Below are 24,300 nucleotides of genomic sequence, written 5' to 3'. Positions count from 1 at the left end.
CAGCACTTTGCAAGGCCAAAGCAGCCAGATCACTTAAGGCCAGGAGTTTGACAGCTAGCCAACATAACAAAACCCCATCTCTACCCAAAATACAAAAAGATTAGCTGGGTATAGTGATACATGCCTGTAATCCCAGCTACTTGGGAGGCTGAGGCACAAGAATTGCTTGAACCCGGGAGGCAAAGGTTGCAGGGAGTTGAGATTGCACCACTGCACTCCAGCCTGGGTGACAGAGCAAGACTTTTTGTCTCAAAAAAAAAAAAAAGAAAAAAAACAGGAAAAAAAAAAAAGGAGTTAGAAGTCCTAGAGAGGGGTTTACTGATGGCTCAGAAAGAAATGGTAGCCACCGAAAAGTTCTCATAAGGAACTTTCATGGTTGGATTTCTCAGGAAAATTAGCTTAGCAGCATTATGTGGTATGACTTAGGGAAGTTAAACATAAAACATAATGGTGTCAAGTAGGCTGCAGTAATAATCCAAATGTGAAGTGATCTAGCATGGATGAGGGCAGAGGCCACAGAAGAAATAGAAAGGGCTACTTCAAAGAAAAAGAATTTTTGATTAACCAGATGTAAAAAAGCAAAGCAATGAGTCAGTCCTGTGAAGGTTTCAATTCTAGGTATTAGGTGGGTGTTATTCCATTGACAAAAACAGGGATGGTAGAAGGTACAGATTTAAGAAGTTAATAGGTTCGATTTCAGAGTTGGAAATTTCAGGAGACAATAATAACTACAATAATATAATAATGAATCCTTATAGCTTACTAGTGGCTAGGCACTTTCTTAGATGCTTTAGATGTATTAATTTATTCCTCAAAACAACCTTAATGAGGTAATATTATTCTCATTTTAAAGAAGAGGAAATTGAGCTACAGAGAGACTAAGCAACTTACTCAAGGTCACAAAGATAGTAAATGATAAAACCAGGATTTGAAACTGGGCTTAACAAGTTTGCTGAATTGCCTCTCCAAGACATCAAAGAAATACAGAAATGTTTAGGATGCAAAATAAACTTTATGATATACATAGTTACATAAAAGAGGAACATATCCATAAAGTTACCAGGCCTTGTAAAAAAAAAAAAAAATCTTCTAATTTGACATTTTTAACAACCAACCACCTTTTTAAAAAATGTTTTTGAAGGAAGTAATTTTTTAAAGCTTTAGTAAACAATAAAACACCTAAGAAACAAAAGAGAATTAGGATTCAAGAAAAATCATTTTGTTTTTTGTTTTCTGAGACGGAGTTTCGCTCTGTCACCCAGGCGGGAGTGCAGTGGCACGATCTCGGCTCACTGCAACCTCCGCCTCCCAGGTTCAAGTGATTCTCCTGCCTCAGCCTCTCGAGTTGCTGGGACTACAGGCATGCTCCACAACGCCCAGCTAATTTTGCATTTTTAGTAGAGACGGGGTTTCTCCATGTTGGTCAGGATGGTCTCGAACTCCCGACCTCAGATGATCTGCCCACCCAGGCCTCCCAAAGTGCTAGGATTACAGGCATGAGCCACCGCGCCTGGCCCAAGAAAAATGTATTATTACAATCAAATGTGAATGTCACCAACAGCCTAAATACAGAAAATTACAATTTAAATGATGCTCTCTATCTTCATTTCAGTATGCAAGTTAATTATTAGGCATAATTAACCCGCTCTTTTGTATACTTCTTAGGAGATACATCTTATGCTTTAGAAAATCAATCAGATAAACAATTTTTTTAAAAAGCTTCAAAATAAATTTCCTTTAGAAGAGACTTGACGTTAGGCTGGGCACAGTGGTTCACACCTATAATCCCAGCATTTTGGGAGGCCGAGGCAGGTAGATCACCTGAGGTCAGGAGTTCGAGACCAGCCTGGCCAACATGGTGAAACCCCGTCTCTACTAAAAATACAAAAATTAGCTGGGCATGGTGGCACACGCCTGCTGTCCCAGCTACTTGGGAGGCTGATGCAAGAGAATCACTTGAACCTGGAAAGCAGAGGCTGCAGTGAGCTGAGATTGTGCCACTGCACTCCAGCCTGGGTGACAGAGCGAGACTCTGTCTCAAAAAAATAAAAAGGAGAGACTAAATGTTGCTACTCCATGGCAGAGTAAAATTCTACAAAACAGAAATCCTTGCCTTTCTCTCCCATATCACACAAAATTAAAATGTGGCTATATAGCAGAAACACGATAAACTATATTGTGAATACAAATACAATTTTTAGAATCCATAAGAACAGAAACTATTTACCATTTTTTAAAGGGTTATACTCATATGAGACAACTTGGCTTTTCTATACCCTGTCAATTTTAAGTCAAACAACATGTACTTACGTTCTGATACTGTGTAAAGGAGGTTCTGGGGTAAAGGAGGAGGTAGTCTTGTTCCCACTGATGCAAGATTGGGCACTGCACTTGTCCCAGGCTGGTCACGGCTGTTTATCAAGCTTGATTGTGTTATAGGTGGTCCTACATACAGACAACAAAAAGTGAAAAGTACAGCATTAATATTTCCTAATAAAAGTATCAGGCCAGGAGCAGTGGCTCACACCTGTAATCCAGAACTTTGGGAGGCCAAGACAGGCGGATCACCTGAGGTCAGGAGTTCGAGACCAGCCTGACCAACATGGAGAAACCTCGTCTCTACTAACAATACAAAAATGAGCAGGGCGTGGTGGCACATGCCTGTAATCCCAGCTACTCAGGAGGCTGAGGCAGGAGAATCACTTGAACCTGGGAGGCGGAGGTTGCGGTGAGCCGAGATCACACCATTGCACTCCAGCCTGGGCAACAAAAGCAAAACTCTGTCTCGAAAAAAAAAAAAAAAAAAGGACCATCACAGGCCAGGCACGGTGGCTCATACCTGTAATCTCAGCACTTTGGGAGGCCGAGGCAGATCACCTGAGGTCAAAAGTTCGAGATCAGCTTGGCCAACGTGGTGAAACCCCATCTCTACTAAAAGTACAAAAATAAGCTGGGTGTGGTGGCACACGCCTGTAATCCCAGCTACTTGGGAAGCTGAGGCAGGAGAATCACTTGAACATGGGAGGTGGAGGCTGCAGTAAGCCGAAATCACGCCACTGCACTACAACCTGGGCAACAGAGAAAGACTTCATCTTAAAAAAAAAAAGAAAAAAATACCATACTAGTACTAACTTGGATACTCACATTTAAAATACCTAATTTGGCTCTGAATAGAATTAAAGAATTTAATATATGCAAGCTTAAGCACTGGGAGTTGTATAATCAATTAAAAGAACATTACTTGTTCTAGAAGAGGCAAAACTAATCTAAGGTGAAAAAAGGCAGGACTGGTTGCCTCTATGGGTGAAGGTGGAGAATGGCTGAGAAGAGGCTTCAGGAAACTTTCTAGGGTGATAGTAAAGTTCTACAGAATTCAAGTTAATGATAAGCATGCTTAAGTGTACGATGTCTGCAACATACTGTGAAAAGCATCCAAAGTAAAAATGGAGAAACGGAAAGATATGTGCTAACATAAATACAGTAAAATGCTAATTGTAGAACCTAGACGGTAAGTATACAAGTACAATTCTTTCAACTTTTCTATTTGTTACAAACTTTTCATAGCAAAATGTCGGGAGAAATGGTATTCTTGAATTTAACTTTTAAATAGATATGTTCCCATGCTGAGATAATGTTCTTTATTTTAGAATTTCCATATATAAAACGATGTTGCTTTATCTGGGAAATAAAATCTCAGCTTGAGCTTCACAATTATACTGTTTATGTGATTATATTAAATATTCACATATGGGCTGGGCACGGTGGCTCACGCCTGTAATCCCAGAACTTTGGGAACTGAGGCAAGCAAACTGCTTGAGCCCAGGAGTTCAAGACCAGCCTGGGCAACATGGTGAACCCTGTCTCTACAAAAAAGTCCAAAAAAATTTAGCCAGGCATGGTGGCACACGCCTGTAGTCCCAGCTACTCAGGAGACTGAGGTGGGAGGATCCCTTCAAGCCTGGGAGGCGGAGGTTGCAGTGAGTCGTGAGCCAAGATCTCCCCACTGCACTCCAGCCTAGGGCACAGAGTGAGATCTTGTCTCAAAAAGAAAATAAAAGAAAAAAAAAAAATCACAAATGCTAAGTTAAAAAAAAACAACAATATGTTTCTATAGGCCAAACATATGCATTAAATCCCTCCAAACATTTACCAACTTTAATAATAAAACATATTCTTTAATTTTTTTGAGACAAAGTCTTGCTCTGTCACCCAGGCCATCACAGCTCACTGCACCCTCGACCTCCTGGGTTCAAGCAATCCTCCCACCCCAAGCTCCCAAGCAGCAGGGACTACATGCACCCCCCGACATGCCTGGCTAATTTTTGTATTTTTTGTAAAGGCAGGGTTTTGCCATGTTGCCCAGGCTGGTCTCAAACTCATGAGCTCAAGTGATCTGCCAGCCTCAGCCTCCCAAAGTGTTGGAATTACAGGCGTGCACCACTGTGCCGGGCCATGAAATGTATATTCTACAGAATACTTTATTACTGCAGGGAAGCTCAGGATCATGTGAAACCATTTTCACAATTTCTGTAATTATAATTCTATAACTGAGTCTGTAATTATTTCAAAATAAAATGTTAAAAAGAAATTCATTAAAACTACTGCTTAAACTGAACAGCAATATTTCTAAAAATAAAAATTTGCCATCTTTTATTTATTTATTTATTTTTGAGACAGGGTCTGGCTCTGTCACCCAGGCTAGAATGGAGTGGTGCAATCTCGGCTCACTGCAACCTGTCTCCCAGGCTCAAGCCATCCTCCCACTTCAGCATCCCAAGTAGCTGGAACTATGGGTACACACCACCATGCCTGGCTAATTTTTGTATTTTTTCTAGAGATGGGGTTTCGCCATCTTGCCCAGGCTGGTCTCGAACTCCAGAGTTCAAGTGATCCACCCACTTCGGCCTCCCAAAGTGCTGGGATTACAGATATGACCCACCATGCCCAGCCTAATTTGCCATCTTTTAATGTTAAAAGTCTTCAAGCAGATAACGTTTTATATTTTTGCATACATGAAAACAATTCATTCCATAATTTTTTCAATTACTTTTTAAAAATTTAGTCTTACTTCTATTTCTACTATATTGGCAACTGTTAATAATGCCTTTAAAATGACCATTTTAAAACATTTCTTACTCCTAATTTTGCTGGATGTGATAATGGCATATTGATTTTTTTTTTTAAATAACAAAAACAAAAAGTCCTTATCAGAAAGGAGATCCATACTGAAGTACATACTGGTGAAGTGACATGACATTTAGAATTTACTCCAGCAAAAAACCAACCAACCCAAAGAAAGTTTATGGGAGAGAAGGGAAAATATGAGACAAAACAGCTGAATATTGATCATCATTGAGGCTGGATGATGGTACCTGCAACACACATACTATTCTACTTCTAAAAATGTCTGTAATAAAAAAAATTTTTTTTAATATTATTTCAATATTCTTGAAGAGATTTTCCTTAAAGACTGGAAAATTTCATAAAACTCCTAACATGTTTTTTCTCTGACATCTTAAAAACTGGCTTTCTTGGCCAGGCATGGTGGCTTATGCCTGTAATCCTAGCACTTTGGGAGGCCAAGACAGGAGAGGACTGCTTGAGGCCAGGAGTTCAAGACCAACCTGGCCAACATAATGAGACCCTGTCTCTAAAGAAAAACTAAATAAAAATAGATAAATAAATAAATACTGGCTTTCTTAAGATGATAACTAGATTTGACTGCAGGTCAATATAGGGTAGGCCACTACACACAAAATTTACACTGTGGTAATACAAATAACATCATGCAATAATGGATGAAAAAAAGAAAAGAATAGCATCTTAATTATGGGAATATATTCCAAATTATATTATTACTCTATTTCTCAAGCACTTTAAACGAGTGTCAAGTTAGCTAAAAGGGATGAGGTACTTCTAAACAGAACGCTAGAGAAAAATTCAACGAATATATACTTACTTGGTATGGGAAGCACAACGGATGGTGGAGGCTGACCATGTCCTTGGGGAACAGGAAGTCTCATACTATGGCCAGGACCTGGACCTGGGCCCGGGCCTGGGCCTGGACCTGGGCCCGGGCCTGGGCCTGGACCTGGCATTGGAGGCATTAACATTCCAGGAGGTGGTGGAGGAGGAAGCCCAGGAGGAGGGGGTGGGAAAGGAATCATACTTGGCAGAGCAACTTCATCAACAACTAGGGGATCATTTCCATGATCAAACTGACAAAGGTCACCAAGTACACAAAATCCTCTTTCTGTGGAATAAAGAATAAAAAAAGAATCTTATTATCATCTACTTAGAGTTCAGAAAACAACAAAACATGTCCCTGAAAAACCCACCAATCTCATTTACAAAGTGGTTTTCTCCAAGGAATCCAAAGTCTCAGTGTTACTCTGTTAAGCATCACATATCCCCAAGGTAGAGGCAGATGTACTCTCTACTTTTTATACTATGATACTATGACTTGTTGAGAAAGCAAATAAAAGAGTCAAGAACAGGTTACCAACTACCATTATACTAAACCATTTGCAATTAAGCTTTCATAATAAAAACTCAGATATTTTAAACAAATATCAATTTAGCAAAGGCGTGGGGTAGGGGAGAATAAGGGCATTGACTTAGATTATTTACTCTCAATCTATTCTCATTACATTATTCTAAAGCAACCATTATTGCTATATCTGGAAGTTGAAACTTTCGAATATTCAAGTGGACATTATGTACCAGGTTATCACTTGTAGCACTGTTCATAGTAGAAAAATAATAGAAACATCCCAAACATACATCAATAAGGAATAAGTTAAACACGTTTGTACATAAAGAATACTAAGAAGCAGGGCTGGGCGCAGTGGCTCACGCCTTCAATATCAGCACTTTGGGAGGCCAAGGCAGGCAGATCACGAGGTCAAGAAACTGAGACCATCCTGACCAACATGGTGAAACCCCGTCTCTACTAAAAATACAAAAATTAGCTGGGCGTGGTGGCACGCGCTTATAGTCCCAGCTACTCAGGAGGCTGAAGCAGGAGAATCACTTGAACTCAGGAGGCGGAGGTTGCAGTGAGCTGAGATCATGGCACTGCACTCCTGCCTGGTGACAGAGCGAGACTCCATCTCAAAAAAAAAAGAGAAAAAAAAGAATACTAAGAAACCTAAATAAATACTGAGAAAGCTCTCTCTGTTTTAACATAGGATGAACGCCAGGAAATACTACTAACTGAAAAAACATTATGCAGAAGTATGAGTAGCATACTAGTATTTATGTTAAAAATGTGGGGAAAATATGTGTATTTACTTATGTACATATGCACAGACTATGTTTGGAAAGATAAACAACAAATTGATAACATTACGTTGGCCTTGGCAAGGAGTATTCTATGGCTGAGAGATTAGGGCAAGAATGAGGTAATTCTTGAATTATAATTTGACTCTATTCCCTACTTTAAAATAAGTAAAATGTAAAAACGTATGCATTCTGTATTTATAGAAAAAAATTATGATGTCTGTGACTTGCTTGAAATAATACAGGCCACAGAAGTGAGTGGGAGCATACATTAAAACAACATTCCCCATGGGTTGGTGCCTATTTAAATGATGTAACGGATACACTGGGGTTAAGCATATCATTTTGTCAGCTTTTATGAATATATAAATACTTCCATAATAAAAATTTAAAAGAAATACACACATACCGATTCATTCATTCAAATGGAAAGTCAGCAAATCAAACTTGTAAGTAACTTCTACAAATTCCCGGCAGCAAACACTACTCAAAAAAATGACAATTCCTGGCTGGGCATGGTGGCTCACACCTGTAATCCCAGCACTTTGCGAGGCTGAGGAAGGTGGATCACCTGAGGTCAGGAGTTCCAGACAAGCCTGACCAACATGGTGAAACCCCGTCTCTACTAATACAAAAATTAGCCGGGCATGGTGGCTCACGCCTGTAATCCCAGCTACTTGGGAGGCTGAGGCAGGAAAATCGCTTCAACTTGGGAGTCAGAGGCTGCAGTGAGCCGAGATTGTGCCACTGCACACTAGCCTGGGGGACAGAGCAAGTCCGTCTCCAAAAATAAATAAATAAATAAATAAAATTCTTTTAAAAAATTACAATTACTAGTGTCTATGAAATTTTACGGTATACTATGGCATACAGTGTTTGAAATAACAATGAGAACAAAAAAACAAAAAAAACTAAAAAAGGGTAAAATTTAAATATTCTCTTAATGAGAGCCAAACCATTAAATCAAACAGAAATTCTCCTCCCCATTCATCCCTTTTAACAAAATTTGGACTATAGGCATGGTGCGGTGGCTCACACCTATAATCCCAGCACACTGGGAGGCCGAGGCAGGCAGATCACCTGAGGTCAGGAGTTTGAGACCAGCCAGACCAAAATGGTGAAACCCTGTCTCTACTAAAAACACAAAAGTTAGCCAGGCATGGTGGCACACGCCTGTGTGTGACTTGCTTGAAATAATACAGGCCATAGAAGTCAGTGGGAGTGTAGATTAAACAACATTCCCCATGAGTTGGTGCCTACCTGGGAAGCTACTTGGGAGGCTGAGGAAGGAGAATCGCTTGAACCCGGGAGATGGAGGTTGCAGCGAGCCAAGATCGAGCCACTGCACTCCATCCTGGGTGACAGAGCGAGACTCTGTCTCAAAATAAATAAAATAAGATAAAATAAAATAAAATAAAATAAACTGGACTATAACTAAAAGATACGCAATATATGCAACATTTGCTCTGCTAGTACTTTTGGGCACAATATGAGAAAAGGTGGTGATTTTTACCATCATAATCTCTGCATCGCCTCTTTGGTGGTAGGTTTCGACCAAAAGAATTGGAAGAGCTATGATTGTTATAGTAATTAGACCAACTCTCAGTTGTGTTTTCAGAGTGGTGAGCAGGTGCGATCACAGTAACAGTGCTGGGAATAGACTGTGCCCCAGAGGAATACTGCTCAGAAGAGTTTGGAGGTGGTGCAGACACAGGCACATAGGAACTCTCCAGGTCATTCCTTTCACTCTTAAACTTCGATCTTTCCCTGTGCTCTACTTGGAAACAAAATTAAAAACAGAAAACAAAGAGATCAGATATTTCATGTTCTTAAACTATATTTATTTTCTCACATAGAAGAGAAAACATGAGAATGTTGAATTAAACTTATCTAGCTATCCATATTTCATACTGCTCTCTTTATTAATATATCCTAAAAGCAGGGACCATCAACAAGTGACATATCTTGGGCAAGAACTTGTGCAAAATCATCTTTTATAGTATCAACATCAGTTACACTTAACTGAAAAAGAGTCAGCTTCTCCACAGATATTTAATAAGAAGGTTATCTAAGAACTGACTTCCAAACTTGTATCTCAGAAAATGAGTGGTTGGGATCCCAATAATCTACTTATTTTATCCATTTAATTTTATAAACTTCAAGCACCCTTACAGCAAATCAATTACTTTTAGAAAACCAAACAAACAAAAAAGAAAAGCAGGCAACCCTCTTCCTCACGTGATAGCTTTATTGATTAAAGGATATTTGTATCCATTATACAAAATGAGTTAAGTCTAGACATGTACAATGATACACTTGAATAGCTCCTTTTTAATCAAACTCCCTTGACTCCATCCCCAGAATAGAGCCCTGTTTTCTAACAAAATGAATATTGAGCTTCTTGAGACAATTCCAGTTTTTACACTGCTCAGACATATTAAAGGTACATCTTTCTTTAAGAGAATTTCTTGCACCCTTGTGATAGAGACAGACAAACAACTACAGAGTTTTTAGGGGGACACTCATCTACTCACCAACATTCCTATTTGGATCCCGGTCTTTGCTGCGCCCCCTACTTCGGCTTCTACTGCGACTCAGGCCTCGACTCTTACTCCGACTCTTACTCCTGCCTCTTCTCCAGTCATACTTCTCACGGTACAATTCATTCCGCTCATAGTACCGGTCATAGTCTCTCCATTTCCCGTCTTCTCTTTTTTTCTCACGTGTCCTATAATATACAGATATAAAAGCCATATGCAGGCTATAGAAACCAAGTCTGCAAACAAATCTATAGTATAAATACTACTCTTGAGTCATCCAAATGCATATCTATGCTTTTTTAGAAAGTTGCAAAACTACCACATAATTCCTCTAATCAAATATATACAGAGAAAAAACATCCCTCCTGCAATTATACTGGGTGGGGAGAAATGAAAAAAAGAGGTGAATCCAAAGTATGGGGAGGGGTGGGCAGGGGAAAACAGAAAATTTGAAATAGAAAAGAAAAAAGGCTCAAAAAAAAGTTTTCCTAAACAAAGACCAATTTTTGATGTTAGGCTGATGATTCAATATACAAGTTGTACTACTTGTCATAAAAAAATGACTTGGATGATTTTAATACTAAGCACCCCTAACCAAATGGAACATTTCATTAATATTCTCTAAGGGGACTGCTCCCACCCGAGCTCTTGGGGAAAACACATAATAATGACTGTTTATAAAAGGAACAGAAAGTAAGACAAAAGACAAAAAACAGAAAGAATGAAAGGAAGAAAGGTAACATCTTTCTTTAATGAGTTTACAGAGAGAGGAGTAAGTATATATATTAAAAATCCCTTTAATGTCCTTGCAAGGCAACTAAAAAGTGAGTTATCAATGTCTTCCTAGTTAAAGATAAACACAAACCTTCGTTCACTAGATTCTGAAAGAGTCTTCTGGGGACTAGGATATTTCTTTTTTCTGCCATCTCGTTCTTCCTCTGCTGGCTCCTGAAATACCTATATGAAAATATTGATTAGAAGTAAGAGCAAGGCCAGGCATGGTGGCTCACACCTGTAATCCCAACACTTTAGGAGGTCCAGGTGGGAAGACTGCTTGAGGCCAGGATATTGAGACCAGCCTGGGAAACACAGGGAGACTCCACCTCTACTAAAAATAATAAATAAAATAAGTTAGCTGGGCATGGTGGCATGCACCTGTATGTAGTCCCAGCTACTCAGGGGGCCGATATGGGAGGACTGCTTGAACCCAGAAGTTTGAGGCTGCATTAAGCCATGATCACACCACTGTACCACAGGCTGGGTGACAGAGTGAGACCCTTCTCAAAAACAAACAAAAAAAGAAATAAGAATGGTCCCTCTTGGCCGGGCGCAGTGATTCACACCTATAATCCCAGCACTTTGGGTGGCCGGAGCAGGCAGATCACTTGAGGTCAGGAGTTTGAGACCAGCACGGCCAACATGGTGAAACCCTGTCTCGACTAAAAATACAAAAATTAGCCAGGCGTGGTGGCACGTGCCTGTAGTCCCAGCTACTCAGGAGGCTGAGGCAGGAGAATCGTTTGAACCCAGGAGGCGGAGGTTGCAGTGAGCCGAGATCACGCCACTGCGCTCCAGCCTGGGCAACACGAGACTCTGTCTCAAAAAAAAAAAAAAAAAAAAAAAAAAGAATGGTCCCTCTATAAATTATGAAACATGTCCATCTACCTGATAATATTTCTGGCGCAAGAGAGGGCACGATTAAATACACTGAAAAAATAAAGTCAATTCATACCCAAAAGAGTCAGGCAACAGCAGAAATAAAAAAGATGCTCAGATTACTTCAACAAGCAGTTTGTTAATTTTTTAATGTTAATTTAAAGTAGGGAATGGTAGTGTAGGAAAAGTATAAACAATTCATTCTTCAAATTAAAACAGCAAATCTCTTAAGTACCATATAGTAAAACGGTTATGTTTTCCTCATTATGAAATATATATACATACATAATTCATTTGAGTAGCTCTTCAGATTTATTCCATAGGAAACGTTTTAGGAAAAAATGGTTAAATCAATGAATGCTATAAAACTAAGTAATTCATGTAAACTATGGAAAAATGGTATTGGAACTAATGGAAATGTTAAGGCTTTCTCTTAAAGCCTAACCGTCAAAATTGACCAGAAATACAAAGAGAACAGTAATTTTTATTTTTTTATTTTATTCTTTTGTTTTTTTGAGACCGAGTCTCACTCTGTCACCCACGTTGGAGTGCAGTGGCGCTATCTCAGCTCACTGCAACCTCTGCCTCCTGGAGAACCAGTAATTTTTATTATTGTCTTTGAACAAGTTTATCTCAAACCGAATATATAGTCTTTACCAGAGAAAGGTGAAATAAAGTCATTTGCAAGAGTTAAACAAATACCTATCTAATGGAGAAGCTCACTGACAAATACACAAATCAGGAAGTGAGTGAATGGACTTAGGAGATAATAATTTAATAAAATTCAGGCAACATAAAACGGCAGCCACAATATGGCAACCATATGGCAGCAAAATCACTACACAGTCACTAGACTACATTTAAAAAACATTCTCTATCTTAATTCACAGGAAATACAGAGGATGTATTATTCCACTGGGATGCAGACAGCAAAATCCAGACAGTAAAAAACTCTACAGGACAAATGATTGAATTTCTTCACAAAATAAAATTTAAGGAAAAAGATGAGGTAAAGAAAACAGGCAATGAAGGCAGTGTGCTTCATAAATCATGGCACATGTCTACCAAGTTGTTTTTCCAGAAGCAGGATTAGTTGGTGCCAATGATTCAAATTCTCTTACCCTGGTGATCAACAGTCTAATTAGAAAACCACTAATGGAACCCAATGTAGCCGAAGACCAAGGAAGAAAGTTAAAATGGGTAATCCCTAGATTTGCTTCTCTATACCCTGTTCAGAGCAACTAAGCACAGACCAGAAAAAGACAATTAGCCAAAGATGTGTGCCACCTCAGACTCCTTTCCTACTCTATTATCTTACAGAAATACTATAAACAATTATGTTTATGCACTACTAAATGAACTACAATTTATTTCAGTAATTACGATTAAGTTATGTAATTTTCTAAAACTTAGAAAATGAGAAACGCCGGAAAGCTGTCAGTTGGGGTAGCTCTACACAGAAACTGGCATTATCCATTTTTCACAATTCTCAAAATTGTATCTACAAAGATACAAACAAGATAGTATAACAGTTTTGTTTTTTTTTTAAACTGTTCTTTTAAAACTCAAGACAGGCTGGGTGCGGTGGCTCACACCTGTAATCCCAGCACTTTGCGAGGCCAAGGCAGGTGAATCACCTGAGGTCAGGTGTTCAAGACCAGCCTGGCCAACATGGTGAAACTCTATCTCTACTAAAAATACAAAAAAATTAGCCAGGAGTGGTGGTGGGCACCTGTAATCCCAGCTACTTGGGAGACTGAGGCAGGAGAATCGCTTGAATCCAGGAGGTGGAGGTGGCAGTAAGCTGAGACTACACCATTGCACTCCAGCCTGGGCAACAAGAATGAAACTCCATCTCAAAAAAATAAATAAATAAACTCAAGATAATGCAAATTTTCTCTCATATTCAAATCAGCTGCCTCTCAAACAGATACATCTAAACCACTGAGATTCAATGACTGTAAAAAACACGTTACAAAAAATTTTAACTTATAAAAAACATAATCTATACCATAGACCAAAAATTATATACTATAAAGTACCAAAGAAAAATGTCTATGAAAGTACTCAAGAAAGTTTTCTTCCAGCCCTGGCGCAGTGGCTCATGCCTATAATCCCAGCACTTTGGGAGGCCGAGGTAAACAGGTCACTTGAGGTCAGGAGTTTAAGACCAGCCTGGCCAACTTGGTGAAACCCCGTCTCTACTGAAAAAAAAAAAAAAAAAAAAAAAATTAGGCAGGCTTGGTGACAGGGCCTATAATCCCAGCTACCCAGGAGGCTGAAGCAGAATAATCGTCTGAACCTGAAAGGTAGAGGTTGCAATGGGCCGAGATCGCGCCACCGCACTCCACCCTGGGTGACAGAATGAGACTCTGTCTAAAAAAAAACCAGAAAGGTGGCCAGGCGCTGTGGCTCACCCCTGTAATCCCAGCACTTTAGGAGGCCGAGGTGGGTGGATCACGAGGTCAGGAGTTCAAGACCAGCCTGGCCAATATGGTGAAACCCCGTCTCTATTAAAAATACAAAAATTAGCCAGGCATGGTGGCACATGCCTGTAATCCCAGCTACTTAGGAAGCTGAGGCAGGAGAATCGCTTGAACCCAGGAGGTGGAAGTTGCAGTGAGCTGAGATGGCACCACTGCACTCCAACCTGGGCGATGGAGCGGACTCCGTCTCAAAAAAAAAAAAAAAAAAAAAACAGAAAGGTAAAAAACAGAAAGGTTTCTTCCTATTTCCAGTACTTTAAGACACATTCAACAAGCCTCTCCAATTTTGAGAGAACTTGATGAGATAATTACAGGGCATGATATAAAAAGAAAAAACAGACAGCAGTCTCAGTTGATCTTCATAAATATAGCCACATTTTTTCTTTTAATGTTGGATCAGGTCAATCAGCCTAGCATTTAAAAATGAATCGGAAATGATAACTAAATGATACCTAATCCTTAGAATCAATCCTGAAAATGGAGAGGAAAAGAACATGCTATAAAAAAGAAACACTTGGGACTCGGTGCAGTGGCTCATGCCTGTACTCCCAGCACTTCGGGAGGCCAAGTTAGGAGGATCGCTTAAGCTCAGGAGTTCAAGACCAGCCTGGGCAACATAGTGAAACCCTGTCTCTTTAACAACAACAAAAAACTTTTTTAAAAGGAAATAAAAAAAGGACATTGCTTGATCAATTGATAAAACTGAATACAGATAATACATTAAAGTACTATATGGATGTTAAATTTACTGAACTTGATCACAGTATCATAGTTACCTAAGAGAATATTCCTTATTTGTAGGAAATACACACTGAAGTACTTTACTTAGGGGTGAAAAGACATGAAGTATGTGACTCACTACTCAAATGACTGAGAAAAAAATCATATGGATATTTAAAGAGAGCAGATGGGGCAAATTTTCAGTAAGTATATCTAGACCACCTATAACCCCAGAGCTTTGGGAGGCAGAAGTGGGAGTTCGAGACCAAACTGGGCAACATAAGGAGACTCCAACTCCATCGAAAAAAAAAGTTTATCTAGATAGACGTCATATGGGTGTTTTGGGTATTATTCTCGTAATTTTTTTTTTTTTTCTGAGGCAAAGTTTTGCTCTTATTGCCCAGGCTGGAGTGCAACAGTATGATCTCGGCTCACTGCAACCTCCACTGCCCGGGTTCAAGCGATTCTCCTGCCTCAGCCTCCCAAGTAACTGGGATTACAGACGCCTGCCACTACGCCCAACTAATATTTTGTATTTTTGGTAGGGGCAGGGTTTCCCATGTTGGCCAGGCTGATCTCAAACTTCTGACCTCAGGTGATCGCCCACCTAAGCCTCCCAAAGTACTGGGATTACAGGCATGAGCCACCATGCCCAGCCTCTTGTAATTTTTATTTGTTTAAAATTATTTCTAAATTAAAAATTCATTTTACCTTCAGAATAAATGTAATAAAAATAAATACTGGGAAATATTTCTGCATGATAACCAACATTTATGTGCCAGGCACTGGACTAGAAACTATATATATATACACACATACATACATAATCTCACTTAATCCTCAATAAGTACTACTCTGATCCTCATTTTACTGATATCAAAGTGAGACAGAGAAGTTAACTTGTAGAGCTGTTATTTTAACTCATGCAACCTGATTACAGAATCCACATTCTTCTATACTATATTGTCTGTATATAAAAGGAAGTACAAAGAACTCTGTAAAATTTCCTTCTTGGCTCAAACAATTAGGTTACCATCTATAATCATGTTTTCATACTTCAATATTATAAAAACATTTTTTAAATCCTCTTTCCAATGTTGACAGTGATGTTCACAATTACATTAACTATTTTTTAAAACTCTATATAATCAAAAAGTGCAACTGGTTTCTCCATATACATGAAAACGTGTTACCTAATGATTTCTCTTGAGGATTTGTTAACAGTTCACTTTCAGTTAATCTCTCTATATTTAACCAAGCTTTCTTTTTCTAAAAGTCACTAGATAAGATTTCTCTGACTTCCTCAATATTTCTGAAATATTTCTTGGATCTCTAAACAAGCTATCTGAAACTTTTCAACTCTTCAGTCCAAGCAACTATGAAATCCTGATGAAGAATCTGTACCATGCCTAAAATCCGGAAACTTGAATCAATACACAATTATTTTTAAAAGGCTCAACTTCCAACTAAGGATACTGGTGACAGGATCTAAGAAGCCCCCAAAAGCAGGAGAAAAAATTTGCATTACCTCTTCTTTAATTTCTTCTTTTTCTTGGACTAGTGGTTTTGGCTCAGGCTTTACTGGTTCCAAAAGTGGAAGGTAGTTCTTAGTATAGAGACTTTCGAATAGTTTGTCCACAAAACCTGAAGTTTCTAAGGAGAAGAAATAACATTTACATATTGCGCAAACAAAAAACAAAAATTTGACAACACATTGTCAGCAAAGCTCAGGAAAACAGGACATCTTATACACTGCTAGTAGGACTAAAAATGAGTCCTACCTTATGGAAGAGAATCCCACTTTCAGGTTTTTAAATCCTTCTGACCTACTTGCAAAATGATATATATGTAAGATTATTTGTTGGAGGATGTAATAGCAAAAGATCGGAAACAACTCAAATTTCCATGAATAAGAGACTAGTTAAATAAACTATGGGACATCTATACAACAGAGTACACAGCGGCTATAAAAAGAAAGAATACTGATAATACCTGATCTCAAAGATATAACAGTATATTTTATATGTGTTTCTATCTATCTGCATAAAGAAACTGAAAAAAATGAAAACTGACAAAATTGTGTACTGTAGGTGGGAACGCGGTGGATGTAAAACAGGTAAGAGACTTCCATGGTATACCTTTATATTGTTGGATTAAAGGCACTGCCAACTCAAAAAACTTAACCGAAAATTTTTTTAATCAGTTAAATATTTATTGATATGAAAATGATATGAAACTAACTTTTTGTGTTTTACTTAAAGAGTGCTCTGTTTGAAACTTCCTCAGACAACTGAATGGGAGAACCAGATGAATTTACTAAAAGTATTAACGTCAAATATTTATACTGCTTTTTTTTGTTTGTTTGTTTTTGAGACAGAATCTTGCTCTGTTGCCCAGGCTGGAGTGCAGTGGTGTGATCTCAGCTCACTGCAACCTCCGCCTCCTGGGTTCAAGTGATTCTCCTGCCTCGACCTCCTGAGTAGGTGGGATTACAGGCATGTGCCAACATGCCCAGCTAATTTTTGTATTTTTAGTAGAGACGGGGTTTCACCATGTTGGCCAAGCTGGTCTTGAACACCTGACCTCAGGTGATCTGCCTGCCTCGGCCTCCCAAAGTGCTGGGATTACAGGCATGAGCCACCACATCCAGCCTATGTCTTATCAAAACCAAATCTAAATAACTTTGATTGGTCCTACCCTAAGGAACAGCTAAAGAGCATATTAAAAGCACAACACAAACTCTGCTTACATTGCAATGATTACATCTTTTACATAAAAGCTATTTCTAAAATGTTATCTTTTCTACAGAAAAGCATCTTCTTATAAATTTCTTTACACTACTAATTTGTGTAGTAAGCATTTTTCCATGATTATAAAACTGTTAGCTCTCAACTATTACATATAAACTTAAGACAATAATCAGACCCTTCAAAAGCCTCTATAATCAGAATACTTTCACTTATAATTATTATTTAAAACAATTTATAACATGTTATTTTCTTTTGTAATCTGAAAGACGCATAGCTCAATTTTTAAAAAGCAATGATAAACATCTACTATTAAACAATATTCTCTGGGAAACCAAAGAGTTTGGGAAAAATTAAAAATAAATAAAAATAAAAACAATATTCAAGGTACACTATTAAATTTTTAAAATATATGTTATTATAAAAGAGTATGTTCACTTAATACTATTTTAAGATGCAATATAAACACAGACATAAGTCTACAGTTGCACTGTCCAATATAGTAGCCACTAGCCATATGTAGCTCTTTAAATTTGAGTTTAATTAAAATTAAATTTAAAAATCAATTTCTGGCCAGGCACAGTGGCTCACGCCTATAATCCCAGCACTTTGGGAGGCCAAGGCAGGTGGATCACTTGAGGCCAGGAGTTTGAGACCAGCCTGGCCAACATGGTGAAACCCTGTCTACTAAAAATACAAAAATTAGCCAGGTGTGGTGGTACATGCCTATAATTCCAGCTACTAGAGAGGCTGAGGCAGGAGAATTGCTTGAGCCCAGCAGGTAGAGGTTGCAGTGAGCTGAGATTGCACCATTGTACTCCAGCCTGGGCAACAAGAGTGAAACTCTGTCTCAAAAAAAAAAATCAATTTCTCTGGCCTATTTACCAGATATCAAGTGCTCAAAAGCCACATGTGGCTAATGGCTACTGAAATGGAAAGTACAGATATAGACCATATGCACAAAGTTCTATTGGACAGTGCTAGTCTAGAAAGACACACACAAGCTGATAACAGTGATTTTATCTCTGGTGGCAAATTTATGGTTACTTATTTTCTTATCCTTTTAAAAATGTAGTGTATAGTTCCTTCTCATATATATTACCTATGTAATTTTTTTTTTAATTACTAAAATCCTTTCTAACTTTTTTTTTTTTTGAGATGGAGTCTTGCTCTGTCGTCCAGGCCTCCCGAGTAGCTGGGACTACAGGCGCCCACCACCATGCCCGGCTAATTTTTTTGTGTTTTTTTAGTAAAGACGGGGTTTTCACCCTGTTAGCCAGGATGGTCTCAATCTCCTGACCTCATGATCCACCCCCCTCGGCCTCCCAAAGTGCTGGGATTACAGGCATGAGCCACCGCGCCTGGCCAATCCTTTCTAACTTTTTATAACAAAGAATTCTTGGACGTCTAAACATTCATTTGGCCTTTTACCCCAAATATGTTTTGCTTTCTCTTTTTTCATGGCTCTACATTTCACAAGACTCATCTTTAATGTAAATCAAGTAATGTAAATTAACACATTTAGAAAAGAAAACATCTGTACTGGGGAGGAATTCTTTAAGTAGCTGTTGTACTGGGAAAAAATTCTGTCAGTATTGCTTTGTTTCTACAAAAAGAGCTGTAAAATGTAGGAAAAAATATGTAATCCTATGTTTTAGATTGAGAAGCCATACTTACTTTTCTCCTTCTCAGTAAATACTTATTTTAAATGGTATCTTCTCATCACCAATAGCTAAATCAACTGATAAATGTGTATTATTCACATTCCTATTCATCCATTCAACTATATATATATATATATATATATATTTTTTTTTTTTTTTTTTTTTTTTGAGATGGAGTCTCGCTCAGTCGCCCATTCTGGAATGCAGTGGCGTGATCTTGGCTCACCGCAACCTCTGCCTCCCAGGTTCAAGAAATTCTCCTGCCTCAGCCTCCCGAGTAGCTGGGACTACAGGCGCACGCCACCACGCCCAGCTAATTTTGTATTTTTAGTAGAGATGGGGTTTCACCGTGTTGGCCAGGATGGTCTCAATCTCTTGACCTCATGATCCACCCGCTTCGGCCTCCCAAAGTGCTGGGATTACAGGCGTAAGCCACCGCGCCTGGCCCATTTAACAATATTTACTGAACATCTTCCATGTACCAAGTACTGTAGGTTCCAAGTCTCCACTCTCAACCAAACAAAAGGCAAACAAAGGGTAGAGAGACAGATAAACAGGCAAATAAACCTATGACAGGTGGTGACAAGTGCCATGAAAACAACAAAACAGGAGTCAGGCACAGGGGCTCATGCCTTGTAATCCCAGCACTTTGGGATGCCAAGGTGGGGCAGTTGCTTGAGGCAAGAAGTTCAAGGATCAGCCTGGGCAACAAAGTGAGACCCCAACACTACAAAAATAAAAATACATAGATATAAAAATAAATAAATAAAAAAGAAAAATAAAACAAAACAGCGTTGGAAGGAGGAGAGGGGATGGAGGCATGGAGTATACTACACTGTATGTAGAGCACTCAGGGGAAACTGCTTTCAGAAGATGACATTTGAAGAGACCAGAAAGAAGCGAGAGAAGAATCCATGTTTCAGGCAAGGGTAAAACGAGTTCAAAGGGCCTGAGTTGGGAACATGTTTGCCATAATTCAAAAAACAGGTGGTCATTGTGGCTAGAGTGGAACAAGTGAGGGGGAATGATAGGAGATAAGGTCAGAGTGGCAACAGGGGAAACCTTAGGAAGCTCTGTAGACCATGGAACCGGATTTGGTAAGAAGATGAAAAGTTAAAGGCACAAAGAGAAGAGGATCATACACATCTCTTCTTGGATATTAAGAAGCCCCATCCAAGGGGGGAAAAAAACTGATGAGCTCATCATCTTAATGAACACCAAGAATAAGCATCTTCATTATCCTTAAACTGTTACCCCTCAATCATCAAGTAGGCTCTGTCAAAAGCTGCAAAAGACCTAATCATCTAAAAAGCATTAGAGCTGCCATTGCCTCAATAGAGGAAAGCAGCAAAGAAGGAAAGGGAAAAAACCAGTTCTAACAAAACATGATAAATAATTAAGTATGAATGGGTATATTCAAGTATTCAAAGGACTCTGACTACTTTCTTTCCTATCAAGCTTATATCTCCAAGACTTTTCAGGAAGTTTTAAACTTAAAATCTTTACTTCAATACTCGATTGAAGGCCCATAATAATTACCTTTTTGTAAAAAGACATCAAGTTGATCAGCACAAAAGGCTTTTAATTCTTTCTCAGGTTTGTCCTTCTTGACCAGTGCTACAACATAGTTGGCTAAGGCTGAAGGATCAGCATCACATCTAGTTAGACAAAGAGAAAACAAAAATTTTAAAAAACACTTTTTATCAAACAGTAGTGTTATTAATGAAGTCACCCTTATTTTGGAAAACGAGAAATCAAAACTCTATTCTAAAAAGTGACCACAAACACAGGCAACTTTTATAATAAACATATACATACTGCGAGATTTTCCTTTTGCATTTATTTCTACAAAATGACTAGTATGTCTTCTATTTTTGAGGTTCTAAATATATCAAGGATCTTGGGCGAGCTCTACATTTATTTGTTCTCTCAATGATAACAGGCAAAGAGTGGCAACTGACCCCTAAGTTGCTGTTTGGCTCCCAGCTATAGAAGCACTGTCAATAACACCTTCAGGAACTATCTGTTCCAGGTGATTAATGAGCAAAAGGAAGGGAAGTGATGGAAAAACTTTCTCCTCTCCTCAAGACACCTCTCCCTAGGCACCAGTATCTAAAAATGGCTATCAGCCCTTTTGCTAATCTCAGCGAGTATCTTAAAGATCTTTTTAAAAAATAAGAACATGAAAAGAATGGCATTTAAATATTATTGGCAAATGCTTTAGCAGCTGTAAGAAAGAAAGAAAAGATCTAGGAGTTAGAAACAGAAAGGAAAAGAGAAGTGGTGAAAGGACAGCAGAGATAACCTTTATCTACTTCTCATTTTTTCTAGTAAGTAATCCAACATTGACACTCAAAATCATCTCCTATTCCAGGACAGCTCATAATCCTTGGGTTGTCAACTCCTGATGTATAGTAATCTGTCAGACTCGAGGTTTTATGTACATCACATGAAACTTTTAGTTTTCTTGTTGTAAACATATATATATACACACACATATATAAAATATTCTAGGCTTCCTGATGAATACATAAATAACACATATCCTTCACAGCCAGGTTATGAAGGTAAAATGAAAACATTCAGGCTGGGTGCAATGGCTCATGCCTGTAATCCCAACATCCTGAGAGGCTGAGGCAGGAGGATCATTTGAGCCCAGGAGTTCAAGACCAGCCCGGGCAAAATGGCAAAACTCTGTCGCTATAGAAAATACAAAAATTAGCCAGGTGTGGTGGTGCACGTCTGTAATCCCAGCTACTCGGGAGGCTGAGGCAGGAGGATGCTTGAGGCTGGGAGGCAGAAATTGCAGTCAGCCGATCACACCACTGCACTCCAGCCTGGGTGACAGAGTGAGACCCTGTCTCAAAGAAACAAAAAACAAACAAACAAACAAACAAAAAATTCAGAATAACAGTAAGTAAAACCATTATGCAAGCAAAGTGATTATATAACCTATAAAACACTATTCAAATCTAACTAATCTTGTTCTATAATCCTTGGGCCTTCACTAGCAGCCAGAAAGTTAAAAGGTTTCAGCTCACTTGGGAGGCTGAGGCAAAAGGACACCTTGAGCCCAGGAATTGGAGGTTGCAGCAAGCCATGATCATGCCACCGCACTCCAGCCTAGGCAACAGAGTGAGACCTTGTCTCCAAAAAAAAAAAAAACAGGCTTCAGCTCAAGAGTATCAATCACATTTCCAATAACTTTATGAGATTAGTAAACAAAATAAAAACCAAGCACCAGTACCTTTACTTCCTTCTAGTTTTTATGTTTAAAGTTCGTAATTCAGTAACACAACTTTTTTTGTTGTCAATATTAACACTGTCATGGGAAAGGCTGGTTCTTTAAACATCCATTCACCTGGCTGGGCACGGTGGCTCACATCTGTAATCCTAGCACTTTGGGAGGCCAAGGCAGGGGGATCACCTGAGGTCAGGAGTTCAAGACCAGCCTGGACAACATGACGAAACCCCGTCTCTACTAAAAATACAAAAATTAGCCAGGCAAGGTGGCTGGCGCCTGTAGTCCCAGCTACTCCGGAGGCTGAGGCAGGAGAATCGCTTGAACCCGGGAGGCAGAGGTTGCAGTGAGCTGAGATCACACCACTGCACTCCAGCCTGGGCAACAGAGCGAGACTCCATCTCTAAATAAATAAATAGACAGACAGATAGACAGACAGTCACTCAAGGCTGGGCCTGGTGGCTCATGCCTGTAATCCCAACACTTTGGGAGGCCAAGGCTGGCTGCTTAAGCCTAGGAGTTCAAGACCAGCTTGGGCAATATAGCGAGATCCGGTCTCTACAAATAATATAAAAATTAGCCAGGCATGGTGGCGCACAGCTGTACTCCCAGCTACTAAGGAAGCTCAGACAGGAGCATTGCCTGAGCCTAGGAGGTCAAAGCTGCAGTGAGCCATGACCACACCACTACCCTCCAGCCTGGGATACACAGTGAGACCCTGTCTCAAAAAATAAAAAATAAAAGAAAGTAAAGATTTTTCTTAAGTAAAAAATGCTACATTTTGGAGAATTATGAACAGATAACCTTAGTAAGGCCAACTGTTAAATTCTAAAATTGATAAATATATTGTAAACTTGAATTTGCTAAGAGAGTAGATCTTAAGTGTTCTCACCACACAAAAAAAGACAGCTATATGAGATGATTGTGTTAACTAGCTTTTGATATATATGCACATTTCAGCATGTGCATATATATCAAAACATCACACCTTAAATACATACAATTTTTATTAATAAAATTTTAAATTAAAAACCAAAATAGTGAATATGTAGCCTATCTTCAAAAAATATTATGGTTGGGTGTGGTGGCTCACACCTGTGGGAGGCCAAAGTGTGGGGATCGCTTGAGTCCAGAAGTTTTAGACCATGGCGAAAACCTGCTTCTACAAAAAATTAACCAGGTGTGGTGGCATGCACCTGTGGTCCCAGCTACCCAGGAGGCTGAGGTGGGAGAATCACATGAGCCCAAGAGGTGGAGTTTGCAGTGAGCCGAGATTGTGCCACTGCACTCCAGCATGGGCAACAGAGCAAGACTGTCTCAATAAAATAAAATAAAAATTACACATGCCAGCTGGGCACGGTGGCTCAGGCCTGCAATCCCAGCACTTTGGGAGGCCGAGGCAGGAGGATCACGAGGTCAGGAGTTCAAGACCAGCCTGACCCAAATGGTGAAATCCCGTCTCTACTAAAAATACAAAAATTAGCCAGGCGTGGTGGTGTGCACCTGTAATCCCAGCTACTTGGGAGACTGAGGCAGGAGAATCACTTGAACCCGGGAGGCAGAGGTTGCATTGAGCCAAGATCGCACCACTGCACTCCAGCCTGGGTGACAGAGCGAGACAGTCTCAAAAAAAAAAAATTACATGTGCCATGCTTACCCTGGCTATTCTATAAACACCTTAAAAAACAGATGCGTAGGCCAACTTAATTTCACCCCGAAAATGAGAAATTTTTGATCAGTGTAGTTCTAGTCTACATTCATATGGAGGAGAGAAGGGGAAAAAATTACATTTCCACCTTTACTTAAAAAGTTTAGTTCTTGGATAAGGGTAGTCTAACACAGAAGAGAAGGACTTAGAAAAATAAATAAGAATGGAAGAAAATGGCAATGTTATTTTCTCTGATGTTATAGGAACCTTCAAGGAGTCTAATGATCTGATAGATTTAGTGCTGGGTATGGATAATA

General features: G+C 39.1%; 1 protein-coding gene across 5 annotated transcripts in view; it reads right to left on the bottom strand.

Moving 5' to 3' along the window:
- Positions 1-24,300, bottom strand: part of RBM27 (RNA binding motif protein 27) — an 84,830-nt gene that overhangs the window by 49,076 nt on the left and 11,454 nt on the right. For 2 of the 5 annotated variants that reach the window (XM_527062.8, XM_009449887.5), the window contains exons 2-8: positions 20,634-20,752; positions 16,212-16,336; positions 10,687-10,778; positions 9,816-10,009; positions 8,795-9,055; positions 5,960-6,253; positions 2,311-2,445 (exon numbers count right to left, since the gene is read on the bottom strand). In XM_527062.8, coding sequence (XP_527062.2) covers positions 2,311-2,445; positions 5,960-6,253; positions 8,795-9,055; positions 9,816-10,009; positions 10,687-10,778; positions 16,212-16,336; positions 20,634-20,752 — 1,220 coding nt within the window. Of the gene's footprint in view, positions 1-2,310; positions 2,446-5,959; positions 6,254-8,794; positions 9,059-9,815; positions 10,010-10,686; positions 10,779-16,211; positions 16,337-20,633; positions 20,753-24,300 lie in introns of all 5 variants that reach the window. The other 3 variants (XM_009449885.5, XM_009449886.5, XM_054684651.2) reach the window with 2 other exon arrangements.

The sequence above is a fragment of the Pan troglodytes genome, chromosome 4, assembly GCF_028858775.2.
Source record: "Pan troglodytes isolate AG18354 chromosome 4, NHGRI_mPanTro3-v2.0_pri, whole genome shotgun sequence".
Taxonomy (NCBI): domain Eukaryota; kingdom Metazoa; phylum Chordata; class Mammalia; order Primates; family Hominidae; genus Pan; species Pan troglodytes.
Note: the sequence above shows the minus strand (reverse complement) of the source record. Positions and strands in the feature narration are given on the sequence as shown.